This window comes from Squalius cephalus (assembly GCF_949319135.1).
Source record: "Squalius cephalus genome assembly, chromosome: 24".
In the NCBI taxonomy this organism is placed as follows: domain Eukaryota; kingdom Metazoa; phylum Chordata; class Actinopteri; order Cypriniformes; family Leuciscidae; genus Squalius; species Squalius cephalus.
In genome coordinates this window covers 21465083-21484058 of record NC_137145.1, presented here as the reverse complement: position 1 = coordinate 21484058, position 18976 = coordinate 21465083, and the positions used below count along the sequence as shown (strand labels likewise).

General features: G+C 37.1%; 1 protein-coding gene across 1 annotated transcript; it reads right to left on the bottom strand.

The window, feature by feature from the left end:
* Positions 1-4236: 4236 nt before the first annotated feature.
* Positions 4237-18642, bottom strand: pptc7b (protein phosphatase targeting COQ7 b). Its single transcript, XM_079860529.1, has 6 exons — positions 18121-18642; positions 13519-13698; positions 10049-10247; positions 7237-7360; positions 6567-6696; positions 4237-6454 (listed from the first exon to the last, which is right to left on the bottom strand). The coding sequence occupies exons 1-6, from the start codon at positions 18320-18322 to the stop codon at positions 6396-6398; spliced, it is 894 nt and encodes a 297-aa protein (XP_079716655.1). The 5' UTR covers positions 18323-18642; the 3' UTR covers positions 4237-6395.
* Positions 18643-18976: the final 334 nt, after the last annotated feature.

Sequence of the window (18976 nt, the reverse complement as noted above, 5' to 3'; positions counted from 1 at the left end):
AAAAAAGAGTTTGAATGTATCTTCTATATATAAACAGATATGTTTTCAGATTTCAGTGTTGGAAGGTCATTATTCAGTCCAAATGAAGCTAATGGCTGCCCTCCTGTGGGTAACTCGAATATCACCATGTGCCAGAGGCACGTGAAGCTTGATACACGTGCAGGACGAATGCAAATTATGGGATAGCACAATCAAAATCTATAGTAAAATCTGAATCATAATCGAGCCGAGTGCAAACAAAATTCAATTCTGCTGTAAAGAAGCTCTAAAAAGACAATAGTGTCATTATTCAGTTCAGTGTTGATTCGGTTGAGTTCAATAACAAAGTTCATCAATAATATGGAATGAGTTCAATTCAGCTTTTAAACAGCTCTGGAGAAAACAATGATCTCATCATCCATCTCAGTGGTCTCATCAGATAGTGTCAGTGCAGTCTATAATATTGCAGAATATTTAAGGGATAGTTCACCCAAAAATTTCAATTCTGACATAATTTACTCACCCTCATGTTCCAAACCTGAATGAGTTTCTTTCTTCTGATGAACACGAAAGAAGATATTTTGAAGAATGTTAGTAATGCTGGTTACCAACATTCTTCAAAATATCTTCTTTTGTGTTCAGCAGAAGAAAGAAATGCTACAGGTTCGAAACAAGTTGATGATGAGTAAATGATGTCAGAATTTTGAGGATGAGTAATGATGTCAGAATTTTCATTTAGTATTTATGTAGTATTTTTGCTATTTACAAACACATATTGCGTTCTTGCGAACTCTGTTTAAACCACACGACACCTCATCATCTGTATTTTTCTGCATCTTTTGATTTTTGTTCACAGATTAAGTTAACATATAGCAACTCTGTACCACAGTGGATTACACACTGTAAAACAAAAGTTGCTGGCTTAAAATTTTTTTAAGGACAATCAACTTGGATGGTTAAGTCATTTAAACTTAGGCTACATTACATTAAACTGACTTTAAAAAAAAGTCAGTAGATTTGTAAAACTGATATAAAAAAGTTATTTTAATGAGTTAAAGCAATGTAAAAACAAACATATGTTGTCATAACCTATTGACCATAATTTTTACAGGGCAGTAATGCAATTTTATAATAGTGACATTATTTGTAGGCTACTGCAATTATTACTTTATGTGTAAGTTTGATTTAAATTCTCAGTGATTTTAAAAATCTATATATATATTTTTTATAAATGCATAACATATGTTATTTTTTCCATTTGTTTAGAGAAATAAACAGTTTTATTCTGCAGAAAAGCCAAGGAGAATAGTTGACTGAAAGTAAGGCAATAAACAATAGAGGATAAAAATGAACTCAAACTGAGTTTATAAGAGTTTCCTGAATAGGTATAAGAATTATAAAATAAACACACATTAAATTAAAGGAGAGGCTAAATAAACAAACTTTTTGAGGAAAGAATTCTGACCATTTTATAGTTGAATTTCTTTCTTATTATTCGATTCTTTAATTATTTGAAAAAAGCCCCAGCCTTGAGCATCACATCTGGGTCATCTGTCCACATGTGGGCCCTGCAGATCGACCCTTACACCCCAGTTCTCGTCCTGCAACACTTCCCTCAGTGTGTAGTAGGAAGTGTTTCATCTAAGCAAATGAATGCAGCTTTGCAGACTGTGCCCCAAACGTAAGAGTTAGCAGGCTCTGTCCACTCTTCTCTCTGTCTTACACGTGTACGTGAGTGTGACAGGAGAGAGAGATTTCCAGCGGGCTGAGATGAGATGATCAGTGTTCACTCTCTCTCTCCTCTCACAGGCACGTGCCTCAGCTCTCCGACTGAGAATAAAGGATTGGAGACACTGTGCTGCCAGCAAGCAAAGCAGACGACTGAGGGTTTCCTCACAGATACTTCTACATAAGGGCGGACAACACGTTTCCCTCTGTGGCTGATTCTTCAAGGTTTCTGAAAACTTGAAAAATAAAACTTGTGCAAATGATGTTTTATGTGACTAGTAATATTGAGACATTTATCACATGCCCTGTAATAAAAATCTGGCCATAGCCTTGGTATAGTGCTGTTACTGTTAACTAAAACTAAAGGTAATAAAAATAGTTTTCGGTCATTGAAATAAAGCTAAGATAAAATAAAATTTATTAGATGAAAAACTTCAATGTAAAATTAGAAATGTTGCTTTGGCAACTAAATGAAGTTTAATTTAATTTCCTAAAATTACTAAAACTGAAAAAAAAAGTACAATTTTTTTGAAGCTTAATTGTAAAAAGCACACAGCAAAATAAAAGTAAATTTAACATGAAAACGGAAAATATAAAAATCAAAGCTCATTTAAAATATTAATAAATACTATAATTGTAGGCTATATAAATATTTCTAAAATAACAGTAAAATAGTAATAAATAAACAGTAATAAAAAATAAATGAACAGTCTCGGTAGTAGACTAGTCACTGTAAAAAAGTATATGTTCAATAAGTTATTAAAAAAGTTATACAAGATTAATCAAATTTTTAAAGTTAGTTTAATGCAGTTTAAGTTGAAATTACTTAAACATCCAAGTTGATTGTACTTAAATTAAAGCAACAACTTTTTTTACAGTGTTATACAGTTCGGTTTAGTATTTGCAAAGTTACTTATAGAAAGTCTGTTGGGGAGCATCAAAATAAAGTTTAAGTAGATATTAAGCAGACAGTTTACCAATACTCTTGACATGCAGTTGCAAAGTTACTTATAGTCAGTATAATATCTAGTGGGCTATTGAAACAGTGTTGCCGAATCTTTTAATACAGAATCATTGTTGACATAACAAAAAAAAAAAAAAAAATTAAAATAAATGTAGAGACAGAAAAGCAGTGGTATTTTACTATTTTTTATACTATTAAAACTTTGAATTAGCTTTTATTTTTGTACGCTTATGTACTTTTATTTAAGTTTCAGTTTTAGCAATTTAGTTTGTGCATTTGTCTTTTTTATCCAATTTTTTTTATTTCAGTTCTAGCTTTTTCTTTTTTTCTTTAATAAAATAGCCTAGATTTTTTTTATGGTTTTAGTTTTCATTTCAGTTATAATAATATCCCTTCAGGAAAGTTGAGGAATCACCCTCAGCCTTTAAGCAATGATGGGCTTTCCCCAATAACTCTAAGGCAAGCTGAGTCACATTATCATGAATCACTCTGCTGCTCTGCTGTTATTACGTTTCCTTTGGCTGACACCTTCTTACCACAAACCAAATGCGAAGACAGTATCACCACATATGTGCGATTCATGCATTATAATGGTTCATAAAGACATAAGGGTGAGTTTCATTTTTATGTCAACTGTCCCTTTAAATGCAAAATATCTAGAAGCAAAAAATCATTAATATTAATGTGTTGAGTTCAAAGAATACTCATTGCACACAAACAGTGACACAATAATAACTCAGAGTCATATTTTAGTATAAACACTATATTTTTATTTAAATATTTTACAACTTGGAAAACATATTTACAGGAACTTATCTTGCATTGTTACACTGTACACACAGAAAGTGTAGTTCTCATTTGCACATTGTCTGCTTCAGAGACTGAGAGACTCATCTGGACTGCAGAAGCACCATAGAAACGATAAAATAAGAGAAGGACAGATGATACAACCGAAAGTGACGACACTGCTGAAAGCGACACCCAGACGAGACACGCAAGCTTTGCCACACAAAGGCCTCTGGATGGGACAGTATGAGATTTTAAGGCGTCTATGGTATGTTGATTTGTATAATGGAGCCGCTGCCATCCGGGTTGACTCATAGTGAAACACAGACACGGATGTGATTAGCATTCAGCCCAAAGTCAGGGAGGCAAGTTTCCTTAAATTAGGATGTAAGAACATTGCTCTATTTTAAAAGTGCATCTGATTTGATTGGGATGGGCCATAACAAAAGCCTTTGGAAAAAAAAATGTGTGTGTGTATGACAGACAAAGTGGCAAAACCCCAGACACTAAAATGTTTCAGTCACGACATCATCTCATGCATTGACACTAACTAAAGGAAAAATGTGTACTTTATGCACCACCAGTGATGCCAAACAGAACTGCATGTCTTCAAACCAGTTTAATTGGCTTTGTTCACACTGCACATAAGTCCGGTGCAGAAAATGAAGTGAAGAAATCAAATCAGATTGTTCAAACAGTCAATAAATCGGTTGAGTAAAGTAATCAAATCATACCAAATACTTTCAGATACAACAAATGAGTAGCGGTCTGTGTGGATGGAGAGGACGGAAAGTTTAGACTAGATTTATTTATTTGTATTGTTTTATTTGTAATTTAATTAAAATGATTTTTTTCCTCGTTCCTGACACAAACAAAAGTAATTCTTATTGCGTGTCTGAACAAAGCCAAACACTGACATCACAGTTAGCAAACGCCTTAGACTCGCGTCATTGGTAGAGACAGACTGCACTTCTGTCCGCTGCCTCTAGAGGCGCTGCAATTACGCACATCACCTTTGGCTAAAATAAAATGACTCATTTTGTAAAGTACACAACTGATCTTAATCATTGCACATTACTGGCTGTTCAGTCGATTTCCATTTCCTTTATCTAGAAAGAAAAGCAGACACGGGACACAATGGTGATTCCGGCAGATACTCTCAACATTTAACGATTAGTTTGCAGTCTTCAAAGGTGGCAATGTTAGGACGAGACGTTGGGTGAGACCTTGGCCATGCTGGTCTTATGGCTTTTCTGCTTTGGTTTTCTTTACAGATTAACACAATGTGGAATTGAGACATTGACTTCAACATGACCACGACCCACAGTTCTGGTCTAATTGTGTTGGAGGCACAACTGAGGACTTGATTATAGTCCTCCTCTCTATCTGTAGGTGAAGAACTAGAGCTATGCCTATAGGGCTATACATACATCAATCAGTCTTACCAATCGAATGCATACTTGACTGACGTTTGCTATCCTGGGGCATGCATGCATGGGCAACTGGAAAAACTCGAACTAAAAAGACGCATTTTTCAATAACTATTGCTTGATGGTTTCCCAATCTCAATAAACTGGACAGAAATATAACCATTGTGTGTAGTTTTTGCTTTTCATACAGCAGAATCTGTGTTCCACTTTATTGAAAGACTGCAAGGCAATTACTCTCAACACTCGATCAGCTTGAACTGTCGCTTTTTTGTGAAATGAAATCGTCATGAGCTCAACCATTTTATATTTTACAGGTAAAAACATTCATATAAATAAATGTAGTCACTCACACATTTATAATTTACAAAAAATTAAAGCAGCACATGAATGTGAAAATGGTCTCTAGAACCAATCTAGAGCGACACAAATGTGTTAGATACCCTTCAATCAATTAAAAAAATAACCCAAGCCTCACTAGGGAGCACAGAAAACACCAACAGGCCTTACAGTCGATCCTAAGTTCCCTAGCTTATGCATTCTGTTGAATCTTGTCCACTAAAAGCTAAATATTTATAAAAATAAACATTTATTTATATACCTGACCTTTCGATTCATGAAAAGCATTGCCAGATGCTAGCCATTTGTGCATGTAGACTTTCAAACTCAAGAGGTGAAGTCATGTAAATATACATCCAACACAGTCAACGTCAACCTCCACCGTCCCCGTGAGCGAGTGGATCCGTGTATTTGCGGACCGTCACATTCTCTGGTATGATGTCTGTGCAGTTTAGTTTCTACTTCTTATAAATCAAACACGATGTCATTTATAACCCAACTCCTTCCCGCCTTTGAACTTGCAATCCATTATCTGAGACCTCACAAAGTGACAGTGAAGGCTGTATAACTCTAGAGGCAGACATGCTGGCTGAACAGAACTAGTCAGCACATACTAAAGCACTTGCATTCCCCAACACGTTTAAATCTAGCCAGGCCTCCTTCTGAACATTAACCAACCTTTCGTTTACAGCTTAACCAAAGCCAACCAACAACCAAACAGGACACTTATACACGTACACGCACGTAGAAGCACTTCAGCTCATATAAACTTCAGACATTTTTCTCTCAAGGTATAGACAATCAACAATTTAACAACAAAAACTACTTTTCATTTGAAATATGACAGCTCCTTCCATTAGAAACCCTTTTTTGTAGTAATGCACGGCCCGCCTTGCCTCTTGAGAAACTAGAAATGACACAGATTAACAAAAAGATTCTCAAAATCATTTTGGGAGTGAGGTCATCAATTTTGGACTGTTTGTTGGCGATGTAGTACCACTTGCATCACACCACCCGACCACAGGTTCGTGCTCTCCTCTCTGCGTTGACTGGAGATCTACTCGAGAAATGGAAGAATGGAAAGGGGTGCTTGGAGATGTGAGATGGGGAGCAGTGCAATAGGACGGGGTGGAAGACAGGTGTACGAGAGGAGCAAGCTCCACTGAGCGCGCTCAGTCTGTGTATTCTGCCACAATGGACAGCAGCACTGTGATGTCATCAGGCTTCCCCCCTGAAATGACAACAAAACAATGACGAGGTCAGTCTCTCCGATTACGGACATTCAAAGAAGTTTTGGGATCACAGCGGTAATGGAAATCAAGGACCTCTTTTTGTAGACTCACCTCTTACATTCAGCCCGTTGTCACAGGCAAACTGGGCGAAAGGGGACATGTAGTTGGGGTCGTAGGCCAACTGATGAGCCTGTTCAGCGATGCTGCGGGCAGTCTGCTGGATACTATCATAGTTGGAGTTCTGAGGAAAAATAAATATAAAAAATGATTGGAAAACGTAAGAATACAGTCTTAGACCAGGGAATTTTTTGGCAGTTATACAGCCATTTTGAGATTACTACAACGGGCCGATAACCTGAAAATAAATCAAATGAAAAAGGTGGAATGTGTAAAATTAGCAAAGTATATTGTTAGAGCGACATATCGACCAGAGGGATTAACTGGCGGTTATCTGCCTATATTGAGATTATTGGAAAGGGCCGATAACCTGAAGAAAAATGAAAAAGGTGGAAAGTTTACATATAACCAAGTATGGTGTTCGACCAATATATATTGGCCAGACAGTTTTATTTTTGAGATTATTGGTATCGACCGATAATCGTGGACACTGGTCTGCTTGGGTCCAGTTTTGTCTTAGTTGCCATCATCACACTGTGTTATATACATATATAAATGCAATATATTGGCCACTCCATTCTCTATACTATTGGTATGGGCCAAAATACAAATCAGTTGACTGTCACCCCAGTGGTTTCACATTTATTGCAACTATTTTCTGTACCTTCAGCTTCTTGAGTTCTTGCAGGATCATGTAATCCGGCATGTTGTCAAAGAGGCCATCGGAAGCGGTCAAAATAATGTCCCCTAACTGGACATCAAAGGAGGAGCTATCTGCCGCCTCGGGACTGAAAGAGAGAGACAGAAAGACATGCAGTTAGACTTCTGCACGGTTAAACCCAATATGAGATGTACATGGCAACAATACCAGTGTATTTTAATGACTATGCTGCCCACATACAAACAAATTGATGCCAAGTCTTGAACATTGTTATGAAAAATTGAATGTAACCTTCTGAATTGCACTGATAAACAAAAAAACAAATCTAATATGTCAAGTGTAAAGGATCTATAGTTCTAATTTGTATGGGCAATGGTCCAGTCATTTTGCAGAAAAGTTAATGGGGAAACAATGATCTAATCCACCAAATTAGAATGAGACACTTGATGAGGGTTGAAACTCAAGTAGTTGGGCAAGAGGGCAACAGGGCACAGATCAGTCTGACCTAAACGGCAGGTAATGGACACTTGGGTTTAAGAGAACTCGTTCAGACCAAACATGACCTCTGGAACAAATTCAAGCAGTCAGGTTGTTTTCTTGGAAACTAGACTGGCCTCTTCTAGCTCCAAATCCGTTGAGACAGAATTTTAGTTTAATCCATCTTAATGCATTGGGTAAGTATTGGAGCTCCAATTATAGGTCACATATAAGGTAAAATGAGGACACAAAATATCAAGACTTTAGAAAGAGATATTTTACTAAAATCTCTGGTCACATTTACTCTTGTATGGCAAAATTCTACAGATAAAATGCAGTCATCTCAATAGGAATCGACTGGGAATTTTGGGTGAGGAAAGCAAGTTGAAAATTTCCCATTTTTGTAGTACAATTTTGACATTGGGTAATGTTTTGCCAATGTGACTGCTCTTTATGCAGTGCGTGGAAATTGATTTGATGTAAATACTCTCTCTGATAACTGCCACAGTGTTGGCCACATTGGTGGTGAGTAAAAAAGCATTTGTAAATGTACAATTTGTTTAAAACTTGCTGCTACTATGCTAGACAGCTGTGGTTGTTTTCCAGAGCTCCATGTCAATCTATCGCATTTGATTGCCCAAAAATTGTAAATCTGAATGCAAAGAAAACACAGCTCTCCAAAACAAGTTGCACAATTTGAAGTATTATTCATGTCTTTAGCCCAAACAGCACTGGATAAGTTACGTATTTCAGGATAGGAGATTGAAAATCAGATTAAGGATTCAAACAATCAACCGACAAAGTACAAAGTCTCTTTCCAGAACCTTTACTATCTCTGATTCTCTGTGGTAGAACGAGCTTCCAACCTGATTTGCTAAGAATATTGCAACCTTCAAGAAGACACCTCTTCCATTAACTGAACCTCAACCACAAAGGCACTCTGATAACTTTGTGGTACTGAGACTTGTTGACTCTTGATATGATAAATTGCTTGTGGTGCTCCTTATACTGTATGTAAATTGCTTTGGATAAATATGTCTGCTAAAAGCATTTTTATCTTTCAATATCTGCAGCGCATAAACTGTTAATGGCAAAATATCTTTTGCAAAAGATTAGAACATTGATTGGCCATTTCGCTATGAAAATAATGTTAACATGGAAATCAAAGAGGCTGCAAAGTAAATGCATGTAAATGCACTCGGGTGACACTCAGGTCAAGCTCAGGTCAGATTCCCTGCAGCACATCCGCACATGACAAAGTTAGATGAGTGTTTTCTGTGGAGGTCTGCCATAACGACCTCCGGACGACACACAAATCTTAAGGTCCCACGTAAGTTTAGCAGGACACAAGGAGCTTAAAATAATCACACCCTCTACTGGGACTTGGGGGAAAAAATGTACACAAGTTTTCAGCACATCCCTGATTGGCTGATTTGCTTCACCACCCTCTCTTTGATTGGAGGTTTTGGGTGTTTGCTGTGTTTGCTTGGATGTGTGCCCTGGCAAGACTGCAGCAGTGAGGAACTAGAATCACATGGCCTTGACATTGAGGATTTGAGCAAACACACACACACACACACACAGTGTTCTTGGCGGAATGATTTGTCTGTTCTCAGTACTACAGGGTTCAGGAGAATCCCAGCTAAAATCTGCTAACACTGCTCAATCTAATCAAGTGGAAACTCATCTAATAAGCATCCAAGATTAAGAAAAAAAGATATTTATCTAGTTTTAAATGCATGTTCAAAGTTTTCAGAAATTTATTATGTATGTTCATGTTGGATTCAAAGGGTTAAAAAAAAAACTTTCAGAAAAGTTTACACTTAATGATCACAATCAAGTATTAAATTAACATATTTCCTTACAACTTAAATATTTTACACATCTCAATTATAAAAAACAATATTTTTTTATATTTTAATTTAAATATAATTTTATTATTATCCTTTTTCTTTATTATAATACCATGACCTCCTCCCCCCAAAACATAAAAATCTTACAATTCAGAAATGAAAAACATGCTCGCCATTGAAGAGGTGTATTCAACTGCATTTTTTAAATGTATTTTTGATTTCAACGTGATGAATCAAACTCAAACTCAAACTCAAACTCAAACTCAAACTCAAACTCAAACTCAAACTCAAACTCAAACTCAAACTCAAACTCAAACTCGCGTGGCCTGCATAAGCACTAGATGAATGTGTTGGCTCCTACACCAGGTGCATTTTACACTATTAATTGAAGTAAAAGCCACACGGCCCCCACAGACAGACATCTGTGACACTGATCTGTAACAGGCCACCATCTGTGATACTGCAGTGAGTGTATCGGCTCTCACCTGTCACTCAACACCACTCCCTCAGCCCCCGGCGGCGCGATGGACAGCTGGAAGGGTGTGTTGAAGTAGTGCTGCTGCTCATCTGACCGATGGACCACCTCTCCACCCCGAACCACCAAGAAGCCCGAGTCTCCCAGGTTACAGGTGTGTATCCTGTGACTCTGGCGATCCAGAACGACTATACAAGCTGTGCTACTCCCTAGAGGAGAGACAAAGAGAATGAAATATCAATATCAACTACTAGCATCAGAGTTGAAGTAATGAATAAAAAGAAAACATTATTTTTCTAAATGTACACTATAACATGTGAAATTAATTTTTGCCTGCACATAAAACAAATTAATTTAAATATTTACATACAAAAACAATTGAAAACCTTTGTCCCCATAACATAGTCATGTGACCTATGTACTATGCATGACACCATGTCCTCACTGCAAACGGGTGACATAATGCATTGTGGCTCCTATTATATAAGAAGCTGTGTGCACTGCGAGCAGCGTGACGCCTATGCAGGGTCAAATTGTTGCATGTGAAGTATGTCAGGGAGACAAACATGTCCATGGCAAAAAAACTTAACATGCTAAACAACAACAAGCAAAGAATCACGTCTATAAGAACAAAAGTAAGGCCAAAGTAAAAGTAATTTATGTAACATGTACTTTTATAAAACACAATCAGTAATGCTTTACAGCAAGGTTCAGTTTGTTGGCATTAAATGCAAACAAACAACTTTTTATAGCAATTTTATCTAGGTTAATATTGAAAATATATATATATATATATATATATATATACACTATTGTTCGTTTTCAATAACGTTTGTTCATTATATTTTAATTAATGAATAACATTCATTAATTTTTTTAAAGATACGTTTTTTCAAAGATATGTATCTGCATAAATAAATGTATGCATGAACAAAGGTCATAGTAAAGACATTTATAATGTTAAAAAAGATTTCTGTTTTCATTTCAAGATTTCATTTCCTTTGAACTTTCTATTCATCAAAGAATCCTGAAAAAAATTACCAATTTGTTTTCCATCAAAACTATGAAGCAGCACAACTGTTCAGCATATAAAAATGATTTCTGAAGAATCATGTGACACTGAAGACTGGAATAATAATGCTGAAAATTCAGCAGGAATAAATTTGAATATTTGACCTATATTTTTGATCAAATAAATGCAGCCTTGGTGAACACTGAGCAGAAGAGACTTTTTAAAAACATGAAAATAATCGAACCGTCCCCGAACCTCTGTACGCTTGTGCATGTAAACATTAATGATTCATAAATGCTGCAAAAGTATTGCTCTTCATTGTTAGTTCATGACACCTAACATGTTAATTGACGTTAACAATTTTTGAATCATTTTGTTAACCTATTATTTTAAAATAGCATTGATCAGCTTTTAGGTTTAACACTAAAAATACAGGCGAGGGTCTCTCAGTTTATCACTAAACACAACCTTTCCTTCTCTCGATCCCTGCAACCTTGTCCTAGAACGGTCACCTACAGACCTTTATCGCTCCACATGCCTTCCCAAAATAAAAGAGGCAAACAACTCAGCAAGACGAAGAACATAGAGTGACATTTCTGACAGCCCTTGATGTCAGGTTTCAGCAAAAAGACGACCAGTTGCGTGCTTGGTAATCCAATAAGAATCTAACTTAGGCTTTGCTCTTAGTGTCACATCAGAAACATGCGAGGTTAAAACTGCATCCTGAACATTTGTTAACTTAAACCATTAACATTTTGTTCCATGACAACACTAAATAATATTTTCATTACAAGAACAAGATAGTTTAAAATAACCTGATCAACAATAAACACACTATTGCAGTATTTTAAGAAAATTTTTAAACTTTTCCTGATGAGACCTTTGTAAAAGCATCAATTAAGGAACTTTCAGAAATAAAATGTTTGTCTACTGATATTAGAAGTGGGACAGTTCAGTAAAATATGCTTAATGGAGTCTTACAGAAATACTTTCCAAGATGGAAGACGAATCAAGAGAAATGAATTATAGATACACTTCATTCAATGCAGAAATCAATTGATAAATATTAATTAAAACTATTTTTTATCCAACATTTGGGTGTTTTTTTATGCAAATTAGAAACAATTGGGAGTTTAATGCGAGGAGTTGTTGCCAATGTAGAGCATTCAAATTGAGTCACTTGTGTGTCCTTATTAACTAAAAATAAAACAAAAATAATTTTCATTAATTGAAATAAAATATTAGAAGTTTATTTAGATAATTTAAACTTATAATACTTAAAATGAAAATTAGATTTGTTTCCATGGAAATGGCATGTCAATTTACATAAATTCCCTTTATCAATCGTTGTTTAAATTAACGATTAATTAATTGATTCATTGTTAACCATAACCTCTTAAATATGAAGTTTGGGGGGCTACTAAGTTACTTGCTTAACCCACAAAATAGGTGTCGTTTTAAAGCTTAGGAGCCTGGCTTTACAGTGAATATAGGGAATATGACCATCACTTAACAAGTGCTTTAAATTTGCTGCCATATTAGAAGTGCTCTATTTTCATAGCGTAAAAAATAACTGTAAAATCACTGTACATAACAGATAGACGTGTCATATATCGTTGAAAATAGCAGAAAATAACAAGCATATTTGTTTCAGTTAGAGAACAAACTATACCAAGGACTTCCGGGATCTGACGCAGTGTTTGCCAACGTCACTGGAAACCTGATCTCAGGTGTGGTGAGTGGGTACAGTGGGGACGATGTGTAGAGGCCAATCATACACAGTTTTACAGCTGGAGCGCGCTTGGATTGGATCGATCGCTCAGATTGACAGGGCTTGATTTACTGTGCGCCACAGAATAGGATCTAAAGCTGAAACAGCTCTGGAAGATCATCACTCATCCACCAGGATCTTATTACTTGTTCTTTATTCTATGTACTTTTATTGTGGCGTTTACACAAGTAGGTTGTTCTAATTTTCCTCGTGTGTCTGTTGCACGTGTCCTGCACATGAGCACCTCAAAACTACACACCCATCATTAAGTTTTATCGATTCAATTATAATCAACGATTAATCAATCAGATTAATCGTTAGCATCCCTACTCGGAAACTAACTGAAATAAAATAAGTTGAAGTACTAAAATTTAAAAATTTAAACAAAAATAAAAGGTTAAAACTTAAAATGAAAACTCAATGTAAAAAATAAAAGCTTATTTAAAATATTAATAAATTCTATTAAATAAAGCTAAAATAACTCTATAAGACACCTGACAGCAAAATCTGCCGGTTTTCAGCTCTACAATTGTCCAAAAAAAATAATCTTGACATTATGGTGGAAAAAAACCTAGGCAAGAATCAATCTCCTACATCACGACACAAGGCCAGTGAGTCATCCTGCAGTGGTTTAATTCATTTACACTATACCAGCAGCAGTGAGTGTATGTGTGTGTTTGTGTGGATATGATCTTACCCAGCAGTGGTACTTTGTTCTGCAGGAGCTCATAGTAGCCGGAGGTCAGGATGCCCACGGGGCTGCTGGGAGTGAATCGGCCCTCCTTCACGAGCCGTTCGCACGTCCTCATCAGTGTGGCGGAGAACTGAGATGGGTCAACGCCGTAATCCCTCCAGCCCCCGACGCCATCCGCAACACCTGAGACAGAAAGAGCGGGGAACGATATTGTTTTATTGTATTGTTAATGCTAACCTGAAGGCTTCAACACCTAAAGATGAGAAGAAAGGAAGAGATGGCAGTTTTTGATGCCGCAGAGACAGATGGCAGCTGTAACAAACCTCCTTCCTGGCCTACCGACTGACTGCGCATTGTGATGGTAATGCAGAACGGCTGTCTGTGTCTAGTACAGCGTGACTGACGCCTTCATTCAACAAAGAGGTCGTTAGATGCTAGGGGTGTGACAATATATGATGTCACAATATATTGCAATACAAAAATGCAACAATATGTATCGTGGATAGTGACAATCTGTATTGTGTATAGTTCAACGAAAATGAAAATTACTGTGTGAGAAAAATGTGTGTCATTATTACATTAAACTACTATATATATATAATGTTGAATATAGTGTAAAATAATGCAATGGGGGAATATTTGTGGGTCCTGATAATGGCAAATGTCTTATGTTAACAGTAAAAAGTGGCCTACACTATTTTAAATATGTCTAGTCAGTGACAGAGAGCAGATATTAGTCTAAAATAATTCTGTATATAATAATATACAGTTAGGCTATATAATAGTCTAGTTATATAAATATATAGTTATATAATACAATAGTTCAGCTTCAGAATCATGAATATTTTTATTCTGGTGTCACCATTGTCCCGTGCATTGGGATACCAGCACCAAGTCCAAGCCTATTCATTTACATCCACAATGTAACGCCAAATTTTGTATTTTAATCAACAGTAAAAAATTTTAACCTTTTATCATATGTCTTGGAGTATCACAATAATAGTATCGTATCATGAGTTCAGTATCGAGATAAGTATCGAATCGTGACATGAGGGTACCGTTACACTCCTATTAGACGAATATCTTGCGAAGCCTTTGAACTTTCGTGTGGGATTTACTTTGAAAAAATTATCATTTAGATTCAACGAATAATGACAAAGAAACGGCAAGCAAAACGTTGAATTAAATGTGAAATTGAGCAGAAAATTGTAATATTTTCTTGTAAAATGTACTCCAGTAATCTTTGTTTTATTTACAACTTTGCTGGGTATTCTTTACAAAATCTAAACTCAAGCACTGCCAGTTTCTCATTTCGAAAAAAGAAGAAGAAAGAAACTATTAACGAAATTCAACCATTTAGGATTTGTCACAAAGATAATTATAAATGTATAATTTAAAATCACCACCATTTGTTTTAAAAAGTAGTTAGCTACACAACAGACAAACTAACAGCTATTTACGTTGAAGATATTTAAGGAGACATTTTTAAATAACTATCTGACGAAATATTATACTTAAGGCTGTGTGTCCAATATAGCATAGCATAAAACCCTGTTTTGCTGTGTTTTGATGCGCTACACGGCTGCTTTCCTTGTTTCTGGAAGGTTCCACTGTTTTGAAAACAGCTGAGATACTGTCACATGGCTGGAAAATGTTGTCTACCCAACTCTGATGCTGCGACATCTTACTCTCACTTCATATTGTAACCACACACACGGAGAATTGAGAGATTGCATAGGCACAAAAGGAGATCCAGGCTCAAAAGGAATGAAGGGCGACTTATCAGAGTTAAACATGATTTAGAGCAGCACGTCAAGCCACCATTAACATCTCAATGGAGCTTTGTAAACAAGACCAACTGTTCATCACAAGGATGCAAACATACTGAAGTTAGAGTAGGAAAAAATCTTCAAAGTGCAGAAAGAATGTGACATTATAACTAGCCGTATACTGGATCGTAAGACTTTGCAGGAAGAATGTCATATGATGTAACATTAAATGTCTTTAACAGCCAAGTCAAATAGCGAAGTCAGATGAGTGATTCAATGACTCAGATCTTTATTCAGCAAACGTTCGTATTTAGTTTCAGAAACATTAACCTGAGACGGCCATATTTACTATAGCAAATGGCTAAAGGGAACGGCTCTCTGAGGAAACGTCCATCTGTTTACACCAGCGAACACTTGAACGTATTGAAAAAAACATATTTATTATGTTTTACATCATCGTTGCACAACATGAAATTAACAAGTCATTTGCACAACAAATTGCACAACAAGTCATTAATCAAAGTTAAAAAGTTCTTGAAAATAGTACATATAAATCCTATGAAATGAAAATTAAATAATATTGTTTTAATTAATCCCAACACAACACTGAAAAGTGTTTCATCCAACTGCTAATGTGATTTCAAAGGTTCACGCCGCCCTGAAACTTCCACATGAACCGCTCACTCAACAGATCACTGCAACAATAAGGGCTCCAAATAAACCCTGTAGCTGTTTCTTAAGGGCGGCTCATTAAGCTGACTGGAAAGTGAAGATCACCTACTACTGACCTTTAAAGACTTGTGATAGGAAATGTAGGAGTTAACCAGACTAAGTGGGCAGAGACACAGAGACACAATTAAATGTAGGCTAATTAAGTATATGTATATATAAAAAAGGGCAGATGATATTGCAAAATCATCTCTGGCTAGGGTGATCAGGACTATTATAAACATGATTGGACCAAGAAACCGTGTGCAACAGTGGCCATCCGCTCTTTCAGTAGCCTTTACAAAAGTAATTTCCCCATTCATTTTTCTCATACAGCGAATTTTTTTTGAAAGCCATGAACCAAACCAACAAGCTACAAGGAGAATTAAAATATCACACACTTAGATTTGCAGCAAAGTTATTTGAAAATCAGTGTTGTGATTTTTACTTCCGAACGTTGCGCTCTAAAGCCGCGAATGAACGGCGAACGAACACGAATGCCGCGTCCCGATTCAGAGGCTGCATCCTTCAAAGGCTGCATTCGAAGGCCGACTGAGTCACAGCGGTGCGACGAAGGCTGTCCCAATTCAAAGGCTTCTTCAAATGCGGCCTCCAAATGCATCCTTCGTTTCCGTGAAATGAAGGATTCAACAGATGGATCCTTCATGGCATTTCCTACCCCAGAATTCATTGCGCGCCAGTGAAGACAGGACTTTTTTGAGAGAATTTGCCAAATTTCACTTTTAAATTTAAGTATTGGGTTTCAACTTACTCAAATATCTAATGACACAGCGTCTTTTTTTTTTACAAACATGAATTCAACATATAACAAAACAAATAAATCGACTCTACTGCAAAAACATGCACTCTTTAAATTCAGTCAAGCGGTCACGCAGTGAGGTATCGATCTTCTATTGGTCACACGTCTTCACAAGATGCAAATTAGCAGGTCATAGTTCACCAATCTTAAATTTAGGAAAAACTTCTTTGAAAGAGCTTGCGTTTCCAGTCTGATACATTTGCGTATGAATGGAATGAAAAGTGTAGTGTGACAGTCTCTTAACAACAACGACCTGGAATGGAGACAGTTTTGTACCAGCACATTTTTGCACTTACATTTAGAAGCCAATAAATGCAGTAACTTGTATTTTGACCTAAGTTATGTGCAACCACAGTAATTTTAGGGCTGAACAGCTGGTCTGCTGCTCACGTGCTTATTAGTCTGTAACAAAAGCTGGAGAACCTTCATTGTAGCACATGGATGTATTAGGGAACTCACTGTTTTCTTGTATTTTGAACCACTGCACATTTTCCCCATGAAACCCCTCCGGTATTATTCTTTTTTAGGATTACTATATTATGTTGCAGAAACATAAAGAGGATAGTCTTTGGGTCAAAGTAAGGACAATGAAGCCGCCTGTGTGTGTCGCTGTCACGTGGAAGCTAATAAACAACATGGCGGCCTCCATGCTCAACCATTCTGACCTTTACAAAGAGCTCCTGCACAATGTACAAGTGAACCCTCAAGCCTCCTACATGTTATAATAGAGTGAAATTATAGCTCATATCGTTCTTTCAAGTGATCAAACAACTTAAAACATTAATATTCATAGTGTGCAGTCATCAAATTAATAGAGTCAAATAAAGTACACGCGATCGGAGAAATCTATTCATGTTCAGCACACCTGACCTCACAACATGTCATCTATATCCATGTTTCCGTGATGGAAAGGTTTTACATGGAAATGATTCTAGTTTCTGCCGCTAGTCGCGCTTAAGGGTTTCAGCAGCCTTTCTGGGTGAAAGGTCAACCCGGATTACCCAAGCTCATTTTGCATTAAATTTAGATTTTATATGATATATAATATGTATAATCGGTTGCCCGGCTGCTCCTTATTTAAAGAAAGTATGTTAAATCTACCAACGCGATCAGGAAAATCGCGAAGATTGAAAAAGAGGGAGGTTAATTAAGGTGAGGGCTGGACTGATCGTCCCTCACACCCTCTCCATCATGAAATGAGTGCTGACATTAACCCGTGAAGGTCATGTTCGTAGTTAAAAGCCCCTAACAAGTGCATATGTATGTTATCACATACACATACATGTTATCAGGTTCATGATCACTCACCCAAGACGTCCGCGGACTTGTGCCGGGCAATGAAGCAGGCATCATCGCCGTAGCACATGCCTTTCTTCAGGATCCCCTTCCGAAAGTCCTTCCCGAAGCCGCAGCTGGCCGTGATCAGGCTGTAGTCTCTGCCGTCCGTTTGCGAGAGTCCGCCCAGGACAGCCCTGGCAACGATCCTGCCATAGGAAAGTACCGATAACATTCCCCTCCTCCGGTAAACGGTGAGCGTTTAGATGCCGAGCCCGTGTCCCGTGTGTCTAGTATCCGCGCGCGCGTGCACTACCTGCGCCTCTGTGCTCCAGCATTCGCAGATCAACCACACAAGTGAAGTCAAATCGAGCCCGTTTAAAAGTGATACAGGGTCTTCTTTACTGAAAGCCGGACACGTAAAATATATGGCTGTTTGATGTCTTCGCGGATTTAACAGACAAAGTTCCTCCAGCACACTCCATCCTATCGCACATCCTCCCGTGTACTCGCTCGCATTCTCGGTCACCACAGTAGCAGCGCCCGTGTTCCGGAGACCAGCACATACGGGACCCGGGGGGGCGTCACGTGACCCGCTGCGGTGACGTCAGAGCGTAGTGGAAACCCAAGGACGTAGTGGAAGAACACGTGCTGCGGTCTGCTGAGGATTGATTACTCCTGCGACTTCAGTGAAGGCTCATTTTTCCAGTGCAGCTTTGCATCACCGAAATAAATGATAATTTAAAGTATAATAAATTGAAAACCAATTATTTTAAATTGTAATAATATATCACAATATTACATTTTTTTTCTGTATTTTTGATCAAATAAATGCAGGCTTGATGAGCAGAAGAAACTTTTTTCAAAAACATTAAAAATAGTAATGTGT